Genomic DNA, 17,890 nt, shown 5'->3' with positions numbered 1-17,890 from the left:
GCAGTGAGCAATGAGCAGTGAGAAGTAGAAGTGAGCAGTGAGCAATGAGCAGTGAGAAGTAGAAGTGAGCAGTGAGAAGTAGAAGTGAGCAGTTAGAAGTAGAAGTGAGCAGTGAGAAGTAGAAGTGAGCAGTGAGAAGTAGAAGTGAGCAGTGAGAAGTAGAAGTGAGCAGTGAGAAGTAGAAGTGAGCAGTAGAAGTGAGTAGTGAGCAGTAGAAGTGAGCAGTAGAAGTGAGCAGTGAGCTGTAGAAGTGAGCAGTGAGCAGTAGAAGTGAGCAGTAGAAGTGAGCAGTGAGCAGTAGAAGTGAGCAGTGAGAAGTAGAAGTGAGCAGTGAGCAGTAGAAGTGAGCAGTTAGAAGTAGAAGTGAGCAGTGAGCAGTAGAAGTGAGCAGTGAGCAGTAAAAGTGAGCAGTAGAAGTGAGCAGTGAGGAGTAGAAGTGAGCAGTGAGCAGTAGACGCGAGCAGTGAGAAGTATAAGGGAGCTGGACCAGTGAGCAGTAGAAGTGAGCAGTAGAAGTGAGCAGTGAGCAGTGAGAAGTGAGCAGTGAGAAGTAAAAGTGAGCAATGAGAAGTAAAAGTGAGCAGTGAGCAGTGGAAGTGAGCAGTAAGAAGTAGAAGTGAGCAGTTAGCTGTGTGCAGTGAGAAGTATAAGGGAGTTGGAGCAGTGAGCAGTGAGTAGTGAGAAATATAAGGGAGTTGGAGCAGTGAGCAGTGCGCAGTGTGCTGTGACAGTGGTGCTACCCAGCAGCAGGTTTAGCTCAATGCTAGAGCTGCAGCAGAGTCTGTGGCTGGTGATCCTGCTGGGCCTGACACCAGCACTAGGTGCCTTAGGCTTGTCAACATACTGTAGGTATTATGGATATTTTTTGTCGGGATTGGAGTCATTTAAATATACTTTGTAAATCCTATTAGCAAATCTCCCAGGCATCTAAGGTTGTGCCCCTTTTATCACATGTTTTTGAGTTCTTCCTTTGGAAATTCTGACTCAGATAATTGGAAATTCTAATTGTGAGAATCGGAATTCAATTGTACAAACATTTTAAATTCCCTTTATCAGATATGTCAATTAGATGTATCCATCAGAATCTAAAACATATACTCACTTCGAGAAGTAGCAGATAGTTTTTTCATATGCTTGAAAGATTTGAAATACCATGTTATAAGGGAAAATGCCACTATCCATGTAAGTCCGGGAAAAAAATGTAAATGTGTTATAGATTGTGATACTTGTGATGGGCCAATCTTTCCCATGAAGAAGAGGCACGAAACCTTTTGTATACAATATTGCATCTATTATGAGGTGAATTTTTTTACATCTCTAATTGGGCCATTAAAGGGTATCTGAGTCTGTGGGGGATATCATTCTGTGATACTTTAAAGAAAGTAAAATTAAGAAAAAGAGAAAGTATTAACATTTTATTCATTGCTTATTTTTTAGGTTGTCAATGGATATTTTGTTCATTTCTTTGCACCCTCCAAAATTCCCAGTGTGCCCAAAAATGTTATTTTTGTAATAGACAAGAGTGGATCAATGAGAGGCGACAAAATTAGGCAGGTAAGATACAGTATGATATATTATTATTAGACGTGTCTAATTGTAATAATATTTTGTATTGATTACAGTCGCTGTTTTATTTCTATAGACAAAAGAAGCCCTCCTTAAAATATTGGATGACATCAAAGAGCATGATCACTTTAATTTCATATTATTTGACAACAGAATAGAATTATGGAATGATTTATTAGTGAAAGCCACTCCGGAAAATGTGGATAAAGCAAGGAATTTTGTCAGATCCATCAGAATTAATGGCTGTAAGTACCGATACCAATATCAATTTCAAAACAATTAATGACAAAGATAATCAGAGAAGAGATCATTTGTACTGTACTGTATGTGTCATTATCAAAGCTCTACCTTAAATGAACGTGAACTATATTTGTCCCCCTGACTTTTTCTAGTTGTCATGCCTTTCAGCCTTCTTTGTGTTCTCACAGTTGTACAAAATATTGTACCATTTATACAGCACCAAAAATGTCTTAATCTTTTAACCTAATCCTTTAATCCAAGGGATTCCAACTCAAATCCTCAAAACCACCCAACAAGTCAATTTTTCAGATATCTCTGCTTCAGCACAGGTAGCTCAATTTGTCCCTTCTTCAGCACAGGTGGCTCAATCAGTGGCTCAGTTGACTGAGCCACTGATTGAGCCACCTGTGCGGAAGCTGGGATATCCTTTAAAGCTGACCTGTTGGGGGTCTTGAGGTCTGGAGTTGAGCCCCCCTGCTTTAATTCCCAGGACATACTTGAAAATGAGAGGTAACTCTCAATGTATTACTTCCTGGTAAAATATTTTATAAATAAATAAATAATAAATAATTCACATGCTGACCTATTATTTCTCCTGTTGACTAACATTTGTTCACCGCATACTGAACATAAAAATGCTTCATGCTTTAGTATAACTAAAATGAATGTGTCAACTTTCAAAACGAAGTATTCTAATTGTGTTATAGGGACAAATATTAATGACCCTCTATTGAAAGCTGTTGACTTATTGAATAAAGCACATGAACAGAACGAGGTGCCGACACGCAGTGCTTCTATGATCATTCTGTTGACTGATGGTCAAGCCAATGGAGGTAGGTGAAATGAATATATTTGCATGTTTGTCAGTTTGCAATATACTATTTCGGAGACAACTGGCTACAAATAATATGCACTATTTAACCTTTTATAAGATGTTTAGCATTCACCTGTAAGTGAAATGGGTTATCATACTGGTATATCATTTCTTTACTTTAAGGTGAATCAAATCCAGCAATAATTCAACAAAATGCAAAAAATGCCATTCAAGGGAAATATACCTTATTCTCTCTTGGTTTCGGTCGTGGAGTGGATTATGCATTTCTAGAGAAGTTGGCACTTGAAAATGCAGGTGTGTCCCGACGCATTTATGAGGACTCAGATGCAGCCATACAGTTGCAGGTAAAATGACCATTTCACTCAAATACAAGTAGATTATTGGCTAGCTGCTAAATAAACATCAAGTCATTTTAACTGAGGTTGCTCTTGTAACACAAATAATTTGACAGCAATCCTAGTGCCTCTGTTCACCTTTGTTTATTATTGTTAACTTTATCATTCAAATATTCAGAGAGAGTTATCGCAAGACAGAAACCGTGAGGTCTAAAAATGCCAATACGCTCGGGATAGCAGTGCCTTTATCTGTGACTTTTTCGAAGCTCTGCCCATGCGATCTGCCTGCAGTCTGTAAGAACTGCAAGAGAGAGCTGTATCTCCCTGCACAGCTCTTACAAGCGATCACACTGTTTTTATTTGATTTTAATAACCATCACACGTCATGTGACCGGGACATTTAAACAATGCAGGAAGATACTGGCACTCCATACCCGGGCCTGTAACTCGAGAAGATGGGGGTCTCCAAGGCTAAAATTAATATGTTTCAGCTCCGAAGACCCCCTGCTGCAATACTGTGCTATGAAATTCAAATAAAAATAACTTTGTTACCTTAGAGGCTAGACACTAAGGCAATGAAAGGGTTAAACTGGTTTCTTGAGGGTAGGGGGAGTGGGTGAAGGTGGTAGTTGCCCCAGAGTGGGTGGTTAGGCCTACCGAGAAGGTTGCGGGAGGATTTAACCCCTCCATTACCTTAGTGGTTACTACTGCTAAGGTAATTAAGGGGTTAACCCCTCCCGCTACCCACCTGAGAGGATGAACCAAGTACCCTGGGGCAATTATCACCTTCACCCACTCCTGTACCCCCAGTAAACATTAAAATACAATACAAAAAGCAATAATAGCCAATATACCCATTGATTGCCAGTATGTTACCTATGTCCGCAATGGTATCAAAGATAACCCCAATGACAATGAATGGGCACACTACTACCCACCCCTCTACCCCCAATACCCCCCAACACATACAGTATAGTAATAGCAAAATCCCTATTATCAAGATCTGCATAATAGCGCATTTGTCCATTAAAAATAAAACATTATCCAACCAGCATAAATTAAAGTTGTACTTACCCCTGACCAGGATGAAGGCCGTCCTTGTCTTCCTCCACATCCTCTGCATCTTCCTTGGGAAGCAACATTAGAATAAAAAAACAAACTACTGGCCACTAACTCGTTAATTACCTTTGTGGTTACAAAAAATGCTGAGGCGGTGCACTGCTATCCGGTCCGTGAATAAAGAAATCCAAACGCAATCAATGAAAAACTGAATTTTATGCTGAAGGAGATACCAAAGTACCCAGTAGGGTATGAAATGCATCAGAGCTGTGCTTCAAACATGTGAAGTTTCGATTTTTTCATTAAATTCCGTTTTTCATTGATTGCTTTTGGATTTCTTTATTCCCGGACAGGATAGCAGTGCACCGCCTCGTCAGCATTTTTTGTCTTCAATTCTACTTCGCCTGGAGCACGCTTGCTCAAGGATCAGCTACACGGCTGTTTCTATACCAGACGGCATTTTATCTGTGATTACTCACCTAGTGCCCAAGTCTAGAGCCTGTATGTGACACCAGGATTAGTGGGGGTTGCAGACTAGTTGGGTTGGATTCTCGCCGGGTGACTTACTTCATAGTAAGCGCTCCGGTCAGTTCCATCTCCCTTCCCCAGCTATATTCACCCCCCTCCTGCATGCAGGTCCACACCGTTACATGGGGTTCTGTGTGTTATCTATGATATCAGCCCGGCCGTGTCCTCTTTTCATTGACATTAGTATCTGAACTGAACATTGTGCCTACGGCTCTTGAGCATTAACTATGGGGTTTAACCCTATTCATTACTTTAGCGGTTAGTAACGGCTATAGTAATTAATGAATTAACCCCCCCCCCACAACTCCCTCCCCCCTTACCCACCTGGGAGGCATAACCACCCTCCCCTGGTCAACTACCTCCACCCCCTCTATCTCCATCACCACACATACAAATGGACAAATGTTCTAGTAGCCAACCATGGCCCATTTGTTTGCAAAACAAAAGAAATACTTAATAAAAGAACATTCGCATAACAGTAAAATACATTACACTTGCCAAAAAACTCATTGATTGTGAGTGTGGTAAACCATGCCCACAATATTTTCAATACCTTCACTGTGCCATAGATCAATTTTAGTTTTCAACTAACCTGGTATTTCTAAAGAAATATCAGTTACCAAAGTAGCAGCTGTACTACCATGCCCATTAAATCCCACAATCGTGCAAATCGGTGCTTGTGGCAACACTGGCAATTTCTGTCTTGTCACACTTAATTGTGCCCCAGTATCAAATAGAAATTCTGTATCTTGGCCTTCTAAAAGACACTTCACAAAGGGTCTACCATCACCGTCTAAATATACTGGTGCTAAACATTCAAGAGAATGCGGTATGATGTTCTGTAATTGTCATTGTGAATGAAGTAATGTGTCTTGACTACTTGTGTTGCAAACTACCCCTTTCTTATGTCTCAAATCGTTTAACTCTGTATGGCTAATAACAATTTCTCTTATTTCTTTGAACAATGGGGCATATGGACTTGTGTGGTTTTTCCTGAGGAACAGGCAGTTGTGCATGTGGATTATGTGTTGGTTTCTCAGGTGCAGAGGGTTAAATAAATCTATTTTAATTTCCCAAATCTTCAGACTGTTGACTTAGAAATAAATGACAAATCTCTTTTTATGCGTCCAATTCTGTTACAAAAATAGCATCTGGTTTCTTTTCGAGATTCACCCCCCGAGGGATATATTTTTGCCTGCTTCTGTGCTTGTAACTGGATTCCCTTTGAGTACCATAAAATAAGTCTTTCTTCCTCTTAACTTCAGAAACTTTACATTTAGGATTGTTTTGTAATTGTTGGCTCCTGATATTATCTGTGAACAAAGCTGCAATATCTATTGATCCTTTTTCTGAAGCTATTGCCAAAGTTAAGGGCTCCAGATTTTTTAATTTTTTCACAAATGCTTTAATCATTTTCTTTGTGCAATCATCATCAGCAAACAATAAGTTATATGCAGTCTGAAATGTGATCATAAATTGAAAGTTATCATCTGTAATTTTGGGACTAATTGTATCCAAAATATCAATTGTCACAGTAGTTTCTCCTGTTGTGATATGAATGAATTGATTTAATCTGTTTTTACCTGTCCCTTGAATTATGCCACTCTCGTGTGTGGTCTTTGGGACACTATCAGGTACAGTTAAACATTGACATACAAAAGTTGGCAACCAAACTCGAAATACTGTATCTTATTTTTTTGGTCCTGTGTGAAATTAAACCTGTCAGTGTAAGATTCAAATATATCTGCATTATGAAACACATCCATTTTAGTGTTGTACACAGGAATATCTTTAACATGACTCATTATCTATTTGTGAATCTTTAAATTTAACGATGCTGCTTTGTATAAATATTTCTTTAGTTTCAAATCAATTTTCTCTGTGTCATCAACATTCAAATCTACATTATTATCCGGAATATACGATGACGCAGCGGATGTTGATTTTCCCTTTTTTCCCATGCACACATATTTAATGTTCGATGTAGCAATCTGCTCTACAAGCTCCCGTATGCGCTGTGTTAACATGTCACAGTTTGTACATTTCTTTGTCTCAGTAGAAGTAACATGCACATTGTCATCTTTAAAAACCATCATATTGTAAATCTTACCATTTTGAAGATATTGTCAACTTTCTTTCTTTCCTTGTTAAAACAAAGTCATTTTTAATCAATCAACTGATTTTGTTTTCTAACTTGTTCCCTCAAATTACTCCATAATTCTGCATCGGAACACCTGTACGATAAGAATTTAAACTCAATTTTGCTATCATCAGCATATTTATTAATAAAATCCAATATACTCACTTTCAATCCTGACTTCTGCCTCACCGGAAATCTTCTATTTCTCTTAGCAGTTTCCCTTTGTTTGCTTCAATCTTCTTTTTTTTCAATTCTGAATTCGAATTTTCTGAACTTCTGCAAATGTCCCCTCTGATTCAGATAATAAAAAAAAATAGATCGAACCCTGGCTTGGCTCGCCAATGTTAGAAAAATGTCACCATATTCCTTGTTCATAAAGATTCCAATACTTCAGAAGATTGTTATACAGCAGACAAAGTTCTAGTTTATTCTTACAGTTTATTACCTTTACCATTGTCTCTCACATGCTGCTTAGATGTTACATGCAGAGAGTGGTCTTGCAGAGAGGTCTTACAGAGAGAGGGAGTTGATCAGACTACAACTGTATTTATTGATCACTATCTCCGCCCCCTTTCTCCTTTTGAGTTTCTGAACAAAGAAACATTATCTATGTCAGACTTCAGACTAGGCCTTGAAATCCTACATCTAAGCCAACCTCCAACATCTGTTATGCATTAAACCTTCACTGGAATTCATCTATTTTGGCTACATATGAATTCTGAACCTCAAAACATATTATCATTCAATTGTCTTGATATAAGTTCTCTTTCATACATTTTAATATAATAAACTGATATCTAACAGAGCCGCTCGGACTAAGTTATTGCTGACTTGCAACAGAAACACATAGCTCAAAAGATAGTCCAAGCTCTAAATTGAGACAAAGGGCCATCTCAGAAGTAGTTTCAGTATTGGTGTAGAGTTCTGGGGCTCTCAAAGGAGGTTGACAGCCTCAGTATGCAGCTCAAAGACTCTCACATGGAGATTCACAATCTCCGTGCCGGGCTGGATGTCTCCCAGAAAGAGTTTCGCAGTCCAGGTACTGAGCGGGAGATCTTCCAAAAAGAGGTCAATACACTCAATATAGAGCTGGATATGTCTCGCCAGGAGGTCAACAGTATCCGAACAGAACTGGAAATTTCTAAAAAGGAATTTCACAGTCTCGCCATAGAGCTGGACATCCCTCAAAAAGAGGTCTGCAGTCTTAGTATGGATCTTAAAGTCTCTCAATAGGAGCTTCACACCCGCAACCTAGAGATAAAAGTCTCATGCCAGGAAACCTGGAGTCTCAGCTCAGAAGTGTGTAAATTGAAGAAGGACAACGAGGAGGCCCTGAATTTTATAGAGAGACTATAAAAAGAGAAAATACAAGCATGAAAGAGGACATTTCTTATCTTACTTACCAGGTCAGTGAAAGGAATGAAAAGCTTCATGAGCTAGGAAAAAATGTAGAAACTATTTGAACAAAAAAAGTTAGAAGCATTGGAGCAACACACACAATTAACCAATCTCCACTTGGCTAACCAGACAGATGGAAAAGCCTCCTGCTTGAAGTACATGAGAGTTCTTGAGCACAGGGAACTGTTTGAAAGAACGATACAGTACATTGTCTTGAGCACAAAACTGTGCTGCCAGCATGACACCAGGACCCAGACCTCTTCTCCATGGCACAGCGGACCCTGGAACCTGCCAGAGGCTCACTCCTCAACGGACACCAACCTGGGCCCAGAGACAAACATAAAGCCCCCCTGCTTACAGCTACCTCTTTGGACTCTAAAGTGATAGGTTGGAGAGAGGTGTATCCTCCCAGCCCTGCAGATAGGGACTGGAAAAGCGAATTAGCCCTTACAAGGGGATAGGATGTTTTTTTTATTTTGTGTATTCTGCACTGTTTAAAGTGACGGGCTGACTAAAAGCCATGGTACATTTCCCCAAATCTGTCTCCTTGGTTGTACCTCTGCACATGTCTCTTACAGTGCTATATAATATAATACTGTACAGTATATACATAATAACATACATTTTTTTTGCAGGGATTTTATGATGAAATAGCCAATCCCCTGTTGCTGAATATTGAGCTGCAGTACCCTGAGAATGCAATATCTGATGTAACGGAGAACAATTTTAAAAACTACTTTGAAGGTGGGGAAATTGTTGTAGCTGGACGCATTACAGACAATGACCTGAATTCATTTACTGCTGATGTAAAGGCTGACGGGGCTGTAAGTATTTCTATTTCCACGAGTACCTCCTCTTCTGTGTAAAACAATAGACATAAAGTCCCAGTGCTACATCCAACATGACAAATTATATAGTTAAAGACTTCTCTATCTATGAAATGTTCGCTCAAATATTTGGAGCCACATTTGGACAAAGATTTGGAGAAAGACTTAACAAATTGTCAGTCGAGCAAAATTCAACATTTTCAAGTGTAACCCCCCCCCCCTCTCTATTGGGGTTACTACAGCGGGTAAAAAGAGGAGTATCTTAGGCTAAGGCCCCGCTCCCAGAGTCAGCGCCCCCGCACTGCTGACAGGCGGTGCGCTGAGATACACAGACCGCGATATGCGGTCTGTAGGGAGCGGGAGCCGGAGCGGGAGGTGGGCGGGTGGTGGGCGGTTTGACAGGGAGGGGGGGCGTGGCTTGAGCGGAGGGACCCGCTACTCTCCCCCCCCCTCCCTCCACGGACTCGAGCTGGAGCTGGAAAGTAAGTTTAAACACACACACGCAGGCACTCATTCATACACACACGCGCACACACACACACAGGCAGGCACTCACGCACTCATACACACACACGCGTGCACACACAGGCAGGCACTCACGCACTCATACACACACACACACAGACAGAGGCAGGCACTCACGCACTCGGGCACACACATACACACACAGACAGGCAAGCACGCACGCACTCAGACACACACACAGACAGGCACTCACCTGCTTTCACTCCACACTCCTCCCCGCTCCCCGAAGCCTCTCCTCCTCCCGAAGCCTCCCCTCCCCATTGGCTCACAGCCACACACGTCACGCGTCAATGCTAGAAAACACCATTCTCTGGTGTCTCCAGCGGCTGACGCGCCACAGCGTGTAGTCAGCTGTGCAGCCAGGGGGGACCGGGACCGGCTCGCGAGGATTCCCCTGCTGGTGGGGAACTCGCTACATTGCCGCCCGCGCCAACGAGAGCAGCAGGACCGAGGCCTTAGACAGTCACCCTTGGGATAGCCACCTGCCAAATACCAGGCAGGAGCTTAGCCCCGTCCTTTTGATGACTCAAAGACAGGGGAGGTGTGGGAGGCGGGGTTGAAAAGGTTGTCATAAAAGGGCAGAGCAAGAGAGGATAGAAGGGAAGAGTGAGAGACAGAGAGATGCTAAGAACAGAGGTCAAGCTAGTGACCTAAAACAGTGAGTAGGTAGAGTTTGGCCAGAGTCACTGTTTATTATTTTGGAGTACAGGGAAAGTGTCCCTATATAGTGAGGCTCACTGGATAAGGGAGCTGTCATAGCACAAAAAGTGTGAGCAAAGCCAATGAGAAGTACTAGAGAGTAGTATGACATCCTAGGAAGGCTGCTTTATATACAGACACAAAACATAACCAGCTAGCAGTCCCTACAGGGGTGATTGTTCTGATGCCAATACTAGATACAGTATGACAGTGTGCAGTGAGCTGCAGGCTACAGTGATGGGGCACAAGGCTTATCAGAAATGCCCGCCCAGGTCTCCCAGGTGTATTGGGCCTGAGTGCAGAGACAGACAGGGGACCCTCAGCTGGAACCCTGGCAAAAGAAGATTGCAAACTTATGGTGAGAGAAAGTCTCTCAATGTTCTATATTGAAGTTGAACTATTTGTGAAACCCCTAGTACTGTGCCTCCTCACCGCTGCCTATAAGCAGGCGAGGAAAAATGCTGTAACCATAATGCTGTGTCAAATAAAGACTTTTTGTTATAAACTACAAAACTGCTGGAGCCCATCTATACCATCAGCAAGTATACCCAGCCTGCGCGGACCTTCATCATGGATGAAGGTATGCACCCTGAGTAACCCCTAGCACACATATGTACAGTAAAACAACCTTATGAGCCGGGCAGGGAGGGCTACACAAGCAAAATTGTTGAATTTCATCAGAGAATCTATATTCAAACATCATCCAGAAGCCTCAAATAGGGCACAAAGAGAGAGCAAGAGAGAGCGAGAGTGAGAGAGAGAGAGCGAGAGAGAGCAAGAGTGAGAGCGAGAGATCCAAGTCTGGGTTTCAAAATGGTCTCCATATAATTTCCTTATAACTAAATGGGATTGTTGATCTGAAATGTTTATTTGGCACAGTGAAAGAAAAGACGTTCTACCTAACAGCCTAACTACTTGCAAGTATATAGAATCCAGCTGCACTCCTGAATAACTCAACCAGGGTCGGTGGATGTTTGCGGGACATGGTGCAGGGACATGTGTGGGGCCTCAGCTCTTACCTTCTCTGGCGGCATCTCCTCAGAGCCCAGTCATCATGGCTGCACAGAATCAAATGGCAACCCCATTTGACGTCGCAGAGCCATGATGAGGGACCCTACAGGAACATATGGTGTAGAAGAAGATTAGGGAGCTACAGAGGCCCAGCAGTCTCCCTCGGCAATCAGTTTAAATGTTGTGAAGGATGAGTGTGGGGCTTGGTGCACTGGCACCGACACCAAGCCGACCCTGTTTTACTCAACCTTATACTAATGTGATTTAATTTAAAAAAGTATAATAAAATGCCTGAAACATGGGTCTTGTGCTAAATGTTTGCCAATCTAGGTTTCTATTTAATGACAGGGATTTATTGTTCTGTTCGGTGTTAGCGGGCTGTCAGGTTCTTTTGCCTTCCATAGTGTGATTGGCTGTGGAAACGTGTGTGGTACAGAGAAACTTTTCCAACTATTTGAACCCTCTACTTTGTGATTTACAAGTATACAGTACATGCTGCACTTATTGATTAAGGACGAGTGCTGGGGCTGCTTCTTTTGTACTTTCTTGCATACAAATGTACCCACTAACTCTAACTAGAATATAAATATAATTGTGTTATTTATACAGATGGAGGATCCCTTAAAGTATAGTGAAATTGTTGATATCTCGAGAAAAGGCGATGTACTGACACAGCAGGAATATATATTTGGGGACTATACAGAGAGACTCTGGGCTTACCTTACCATTCAGCAGTTGTTGGACAAACGGTAACCAAACTCCTGTTTCCATCAACACGACCTTGAAAGGAGCTAAACCACTTCTGCATATTATCAGTTAACTTGCATGTTAAAATGTATGGGGATGAATACATTGTAATACCTTACAGAGCCATAATTTGTATTACTAGTATTATAGATTGCCAACATTTTCATTTAAATATTATGGGTGGCCAGTCTCTACTTATGCTTATCATCATATTTAAATATGCAATGGGGTTATTCATTAAACTGCAATTGGAGCTGATTGTGAATTTCCATAGTGCCCCGAGAGAATCATTTGTATGGCAACTTTCTTCATGTACACAATAATTGCAAGTTAATCAAGTCAGTTTGTAATTAAATATTTGTATTGTTGTTGGTTACAAAGGATATTGTCCTGACATGACAAGTGCATACTGTATGGGGCTTATTTACTAAAGCTTAGTGGCTGCAAAGCTTGGGTACAACTAGTAATGTAGTGTGGTGGTAACGGGGAGTGCGGGGTACCACTAATTTATCACTTACAGTCCCAAGTACAGTTTCTTTTTCTATTTAAAAAAATCTGATATATTTTAGGAAGCCGCACTTCCCCGATTACTAAGGATACATATTGTATAAATCTTCATAAAACATGGTCAAAACTGTTTTTCCTCAATGCTAAATACAATTAAAGCCAGAGACAGTACCACTACTCTTTTTAAATAACTGTGACCCCTTATCCCTCTATATATTTATCTCCTTTCTGAATTTCTAATGGTTTTTCATTTATTCCCAGCATTTATGCCAAGGAAGAGGAAAAAAAAAACCTGACGGCTCAAGTCCTTGACCTGTCCCTGAAGTATAAGTTTGTGACTCCACTGACATCAATGGTGGTTACAAAACCCGAAGAAAATGAAAAAGAGGAAGAAACACTAATTGCTGATAAATTTGTGGATGGTAGTAGTTTATGCTTACTTATAGTTGTAAAAAAAATGCATCAATCAAGCAGTAACAAACATTTCGTGCAGGATGAGAGGTATACAAGTGAATGTTTATCACTCTGTTTATGTAGCTACGCAACTGTAGCACTGTTTCCCCCACCCTCTGGGAGATTTACTCTATTGCTACCGTGTGGTGCTGAGGCAGACCTGTTGGTATCAGGAGAGCTGAGCTGATCTGCGATGTAGTGGAGATCAGGACAGGCTTTTGATTTCATCTGTAGTTCTTTCCTTTGGTGTTTAGCGCCTCCAGCTTCAAGGTGCTCTGGTAGTTCCAGAGACAGTCCTCTATGAAGCACATCTTCCATACACCACATGCACTGACTCAATCCAGGCTGGTGTATAATTAACAAAAGGGCTCTATTCTTAACAGTCACTGTATGATGTTATTACAGTGGTGCTAGGGTTCAGAGGGTTCACACCTCTAGATGGTGCTTGACCCTGATAGTATAGGGTCATCTTACTTGGTCAGATGTTCCCTCAGCCTCAAGGGCTGAGGGTGAGTATGCTCATCCTGCCATGGGAGAGACTCATAGCTCTCTGCTTCCTCTCTCCTCTAGAGCAGGAACCGGACTGATTTGGCTCTGCCTATCATTAGGAAAACAGGAGGGGTGGGCTCATATAGTCTATACCTATCCCTGATAGGCTTACAGAGACCATGAGTCACCACCTTACTCCTGTCCATCAGAGATGAGCCAAGGGGGTTCAAAAGCCCATAGTTGTAACCTGTTAAAGCCTGCAGCTAGCAGGGACTTGCATAACAGGGGGAGAGACAGGTAGAAAGAGACATACCCTGTTACACAACATATAGGGTACAGTATATCAGCTCCTAGTACCATATACTTCAACTAGTAAGTGGATATAATACACTCCGTTATTCCAACAAATCACGGAGCCGTTTTTGTGTGCTCTGCTTTATTCTACACGGCATTCACGCGGCCAATCGCCCCAGGCACACGTGTTTATCGTGGTTGCTTTGTTTGAATTTCATGGATTGTGTGCAATTAAATGAACGAATTGTAATGTGTACAGTACTGTGTCAATTTCAGATGTTTAAAAACCAGAACACTAAAATGCCATTTTCTGCACTCGCCTGTACTCGCGTCTAAAGGCGGTACGGTTGGAAGAAATCACGCGCATGACATGGGTATACTGAGGTATACAACGCGTCAAATGTTGGAATAACGGCCGCTGCATCTGTATCAAGTTATTTGATCTTCCTATACTTTAGAAACTAACCAAAAAAAATTGTAGAATTTGGGAAGAGCTTTCAAATTTGTAGTTCGGGTATTTGTAAGATTGTAAGATTTGGGAAAGGGTACGTTGGTGGTACTACATACATAAAAATGTTTATTAATATATTTTCAATGTAACATTACTATGTTGTATTGAAAATATATTAATAAACATGTTTTACTATTACTATAAAGCAATGTTTCAGTGGAGGGGCCTTATGACTTAGACCTTCTGAGGAAATATGGTGCATTTGTGCTTCAGCATCTCTTTCTGTGCCAATGTCCTTTTTATGCTACCATTCTTACAATGACTTGAAACCATTTGATTACAGTATGTGTATTTAATATTTTTCTGCCTTTTTTCCCCTATATACACTTCTTCCTTCAAATATTAACTACCGTTCATTCACCAGGACAACGTAAGTGTTTTCTTAACGAGTTTTCAGCATTTAGTATGATGTTATAATTGAGAAAATATTAAGAGTGAAACATGATTAAAGCAGCAATGCCTCCCCCATATGTGTATTTGTTTCTCATCTTCGAGCACCAGAGATCCCCCTCTTCCCCATATATTTAGTTTTTTTGTTTCCAATAATACAAGAAAATAAAACCAATATGGCAACAGTGGGACCAAAAGAAATCTTCTCCTGCATGATGTTACATAGTAGATGGGTTTAAAAATAAGACATATGTCCATCAAGTTCAACCTATGCTAAATTTGGATGATAGATACTTTCCCTATATTTGTATTTGCAGTGTTTTGATACAGAGACAGGCAAACAAAAAACCCCAGTGACACATTACACCATAATGTCTCATAAGGGGAAAAAAATAATTCCTTCCAGACTCCAAATAATGGCAATCAGATTTCTACCTAGATCAACATCCTTCCGATGTTTGCTTATTTCTTATATCCCTGTATACCTTTCCTTTCTAAAAAAAAAAAAAAAAAAAAAAAACCTAACCTTGTTTGAAGATATCTATTGTATCTGCCATCACATTCTCCATGAGTAATGCATTCCCCATTTTAACTGTTCTTACTGTAAAGAACCCTTTCCTTTCATGCTGCTGAAATATCCTTTCCTCCAACCCTGTGTCCTTTGTACTGCCCTTGGGGTGAATAGTTCTTTCGAAAGCTCCTTGTATTGACCCCGAATATATTTGTATATAGTTATATCCCCTCTTAGACACCTATTTTCTAATGTAAATAAATCTAATTTAGCAAGCTTCTCCTCATAAGTCAGATTTTCCAGATTTGGCTCTTCTCTGCACTTTTTCTAGTTCATAATGTCTTTTGTTATGGAGCAGTGTCAAAAAAATTGTACTCAATATTCAAGGTGTGGACTTACTAAAGCTCTTTAAAGTGGTATAATGCTGCTTACTTCCCTTCCATCCATGCAATTTAAGTTTAATGCCAGAAAAGATCTTATTTACCTTTGCAGCTACTGCCTGACATTCGGCACGATTGATAAGCATGCTCTCTACAAGCACATTCTTCTCCATCAACAATTTACCTCATTTTGCCCGATTTCATTTGTACGTCTGTTTGTTTTTGTTTCCCAAATGCATAATCTTACATTCGTCTGTATTAAACCTCATCTGCCATTTAATGCAAAAAAAACTGTCCTGCGCTTCCGCCGCACCGCTGGTGCACCAAGGGTGTCAGACCGTCACTGTGCTGGTCAAGAGGGAGCCTGTGAGGGACCCTAGAGTGACCGGAGTTTACGGAGAGGTAATAAAGTAAAGAAACTCTTACCTTTAATCTCCACTCCGGTCTGGGTCTTGCTCTCTCTCTCTTCCGGCGTCCGCGTGCTGCCTTGGATGTGTGCAGATGGATGGTGTGTGGAAAAGGCGCCACTGCGCATGACAGAACTCCACAGGTCCCGGATAATACAAAAAACTTTATTGGCACGAATTCAAACAGGGGCTACACCACGATCTCCTCCTCTACGCGTTTCACCCTTGGCAATAGGGCTTCGTCTTTGTATTATCCGGGACCTGTGGAGTTCTGTCATGCGCAGTGGCACCTTTTCCACACACCACTCATCTGCCGTTTACCTGCCAAAGTTTCCTGTCTATCCAGATCCTTTTGGAGAGAAGTTACATCCAGCTCCTAGACAGTTTTGTGTCATCAGCAAAGATGGAGACTTTGCTCTCTATTCCAACCTCAAAGTCATTAATAAACAAGTTAAAAAACAGGGTTCCCTGCACTGATCCTTGAGGTACTCCACTTACAACTATAGCCCTATCTGAAAAGGTTCCATTTATGACAACTCTGTTTTCTATCCTTCTACCAAATTTCAAATGATGTGCAAATAATTTTACCCACACACTGGTCCAATTTCCTTTATTTTGCACACCAACCTGAAGAATGGATTATTGCTTTAAAATGTAGTGTAAGATACTGTAGAGATAACATGAAGACTGTTGGAATAGGTTGATTAGAATGTTGAATTAGGAGAATGACGCTAGTATGTACGCTAATATGAAGGACATTTAAAACAAACTGCAGAGAACATAGGAGATGAGGCAATTACTCCTTGCACCCGCTCCTAAAGAGAAGGAAAACTGTTTCTTTTTGAATACGACAAAGCAAGGTTTGGATCCCAGCACCTGGCAGCTGAGAAGATAGCATTGTAAAAGTAGAGTATTAGAAAATGTTTTTCACACTGGTAGTTTGCTATGCACAATGATGGGAAAAGTCTCTCATGGTCTACTTGTTGCATCTCAAACCTGGTTTGGGAGCAAAGCAAACTTAGGGCCTCATGCAGAGAGCAGCGCTATTTAGAATTGGAGAGGGGAATTTTTTTTAGCTTTATAGGAGAGTTTTTTTCTCCATATGCAGAAAGGGCATAAAACTGCATTTACAATCCTTTCTGCATATGGAGAGTTTCAACCAGCGCTATGAGCGCTGTTGAAACTAGTGGGAAAGAAATCGATTTTTTATTTTTTTCTCCTCCACCGGCCGCCGAGCGCCAGCTGCTTGGTGGAGAGGAAAAATGTTGAAAATCGCGCCATTTTTTTGCCGCGAACAGCCACTAGATGGCGATCGCTGCTCTCTGCATACGGCCGTTTTCAAGACTGGAGAGATTTCTGTTCTCTCCAGCCGCGCGGCGAGATTCTGAGAAAAAAAAAAATGGCGCTTTTTTTTAAAACTCCCCATTATCTGCCTTTCTAAAGGCAGATTTCGCCAATACATGCCGCTTTCCCTGTTAGCGCTGCTCTCTGCATGAGGCCCTTAGATTCCTTCTGTATTACCAGCCGAACATTCCCATGCACTGGATGTGGGCAACATGTGCAGCAATTTAACGCAATCTTTACTATCATATACATTCAAATTACACCCTTTATTTGCCCAGCTGCATTACAGTATATAGCGTTAAAGAGATTGATCACAAATCTTAGATATTTTCCTTATATTCCTTTAAATAGTACTAAATAGTTGAGGTGGGCAAATGTGCCCAAGTTCGGGTTTATGAAGAATTCGAGTAACATTTGTAAACATTCACAATATTTGTCGACATGGTATTCCAATAAAAATCCGTGTGTAAGCATGGAAATCCAACAAAGATTTCATTTAGCTTGTTTTCACTTAAAAAAAAATCCAAATTTTTTTAACTGCAATTCGACCAATGTTTATTAAAAAAAATCATTTAATTTTTCACGGAAAATGCGAATACTTTGAGCAAACGGATCTGCTTGTTTATCAAAGGCTGCTGGTTACCGCAATAGATTTATTGTAGAGAATATTTTATTAAAGGCAATATTATTTTTC

The 17,890-nt window shown here is 40.9% G+C and overlaps 1 protein-coding gene across 1 annotated transcript in view; it reads left to right on the top strand.

Moving 5' to 3' along the window:
* LOC142494752 (inter-alpha-trypsin inhibitor heavy chain H3-like) overlaps positions 1–17,890 on the top strand; it is a 40,405-nt gene that overhangs the window by 9,221 nt on the left and 13,294 nt on the right. The window contains exons 8-16 of the mRNA XM_075599189.1: positions 1,438–1,554; positions 1,643–1,811; positions 2,514–2,639; positions 2,804–2,985; positions 8,737–8,925; positions 11,773–11,912; positions 12,679–13,052; positions 15,424–15,452; positions 15,826–15,847. Of these exons, the coding sequence (XP_075455304.1) occupies positions 1,438–1,554; positions 1,643–1,811; positions 2,514–2,639; positions 2,804–2,985; positions 8,737–8,925; positions 11,773–11,912; positions 12,679–13,052; positions 15,424–15,452; positions 15,826–15,847 (1,348 nt within the window). The remainder of the gene's footprint in view (positions 1–1,437; positions 1,555–1,642; positions 1,812–2,513; positions 2,640–2,803; positions 2,986–8,736; positions 8,926–11,772; positions 11,913–12,678; positions 13,053–15,423; positions 15,453–15,825; positions 15,848–17,890) is intronic.

Source organism: Ascaphus truei, chromosome 5 (genome assembly GCF_040206685.1).
Source record: "Ascaphus truei isolate aAscTru1 chromosome 5, aAscTru1.hap1, whole genome shotgun sequence".
In the NCBI taxonomy this organism is placed as follows: domain Eukaryota; kingdom Metazoa; phylum Chordata; class Amphibia; order Anura; family Ascaphidae; genus Ascaphus; species Ascaphus truei.
The sequence above is the reverse complement of the archived record's forward strand: the minus strand, read 5'-3'. Positions and strand labels throughout refer to the sequence as shown.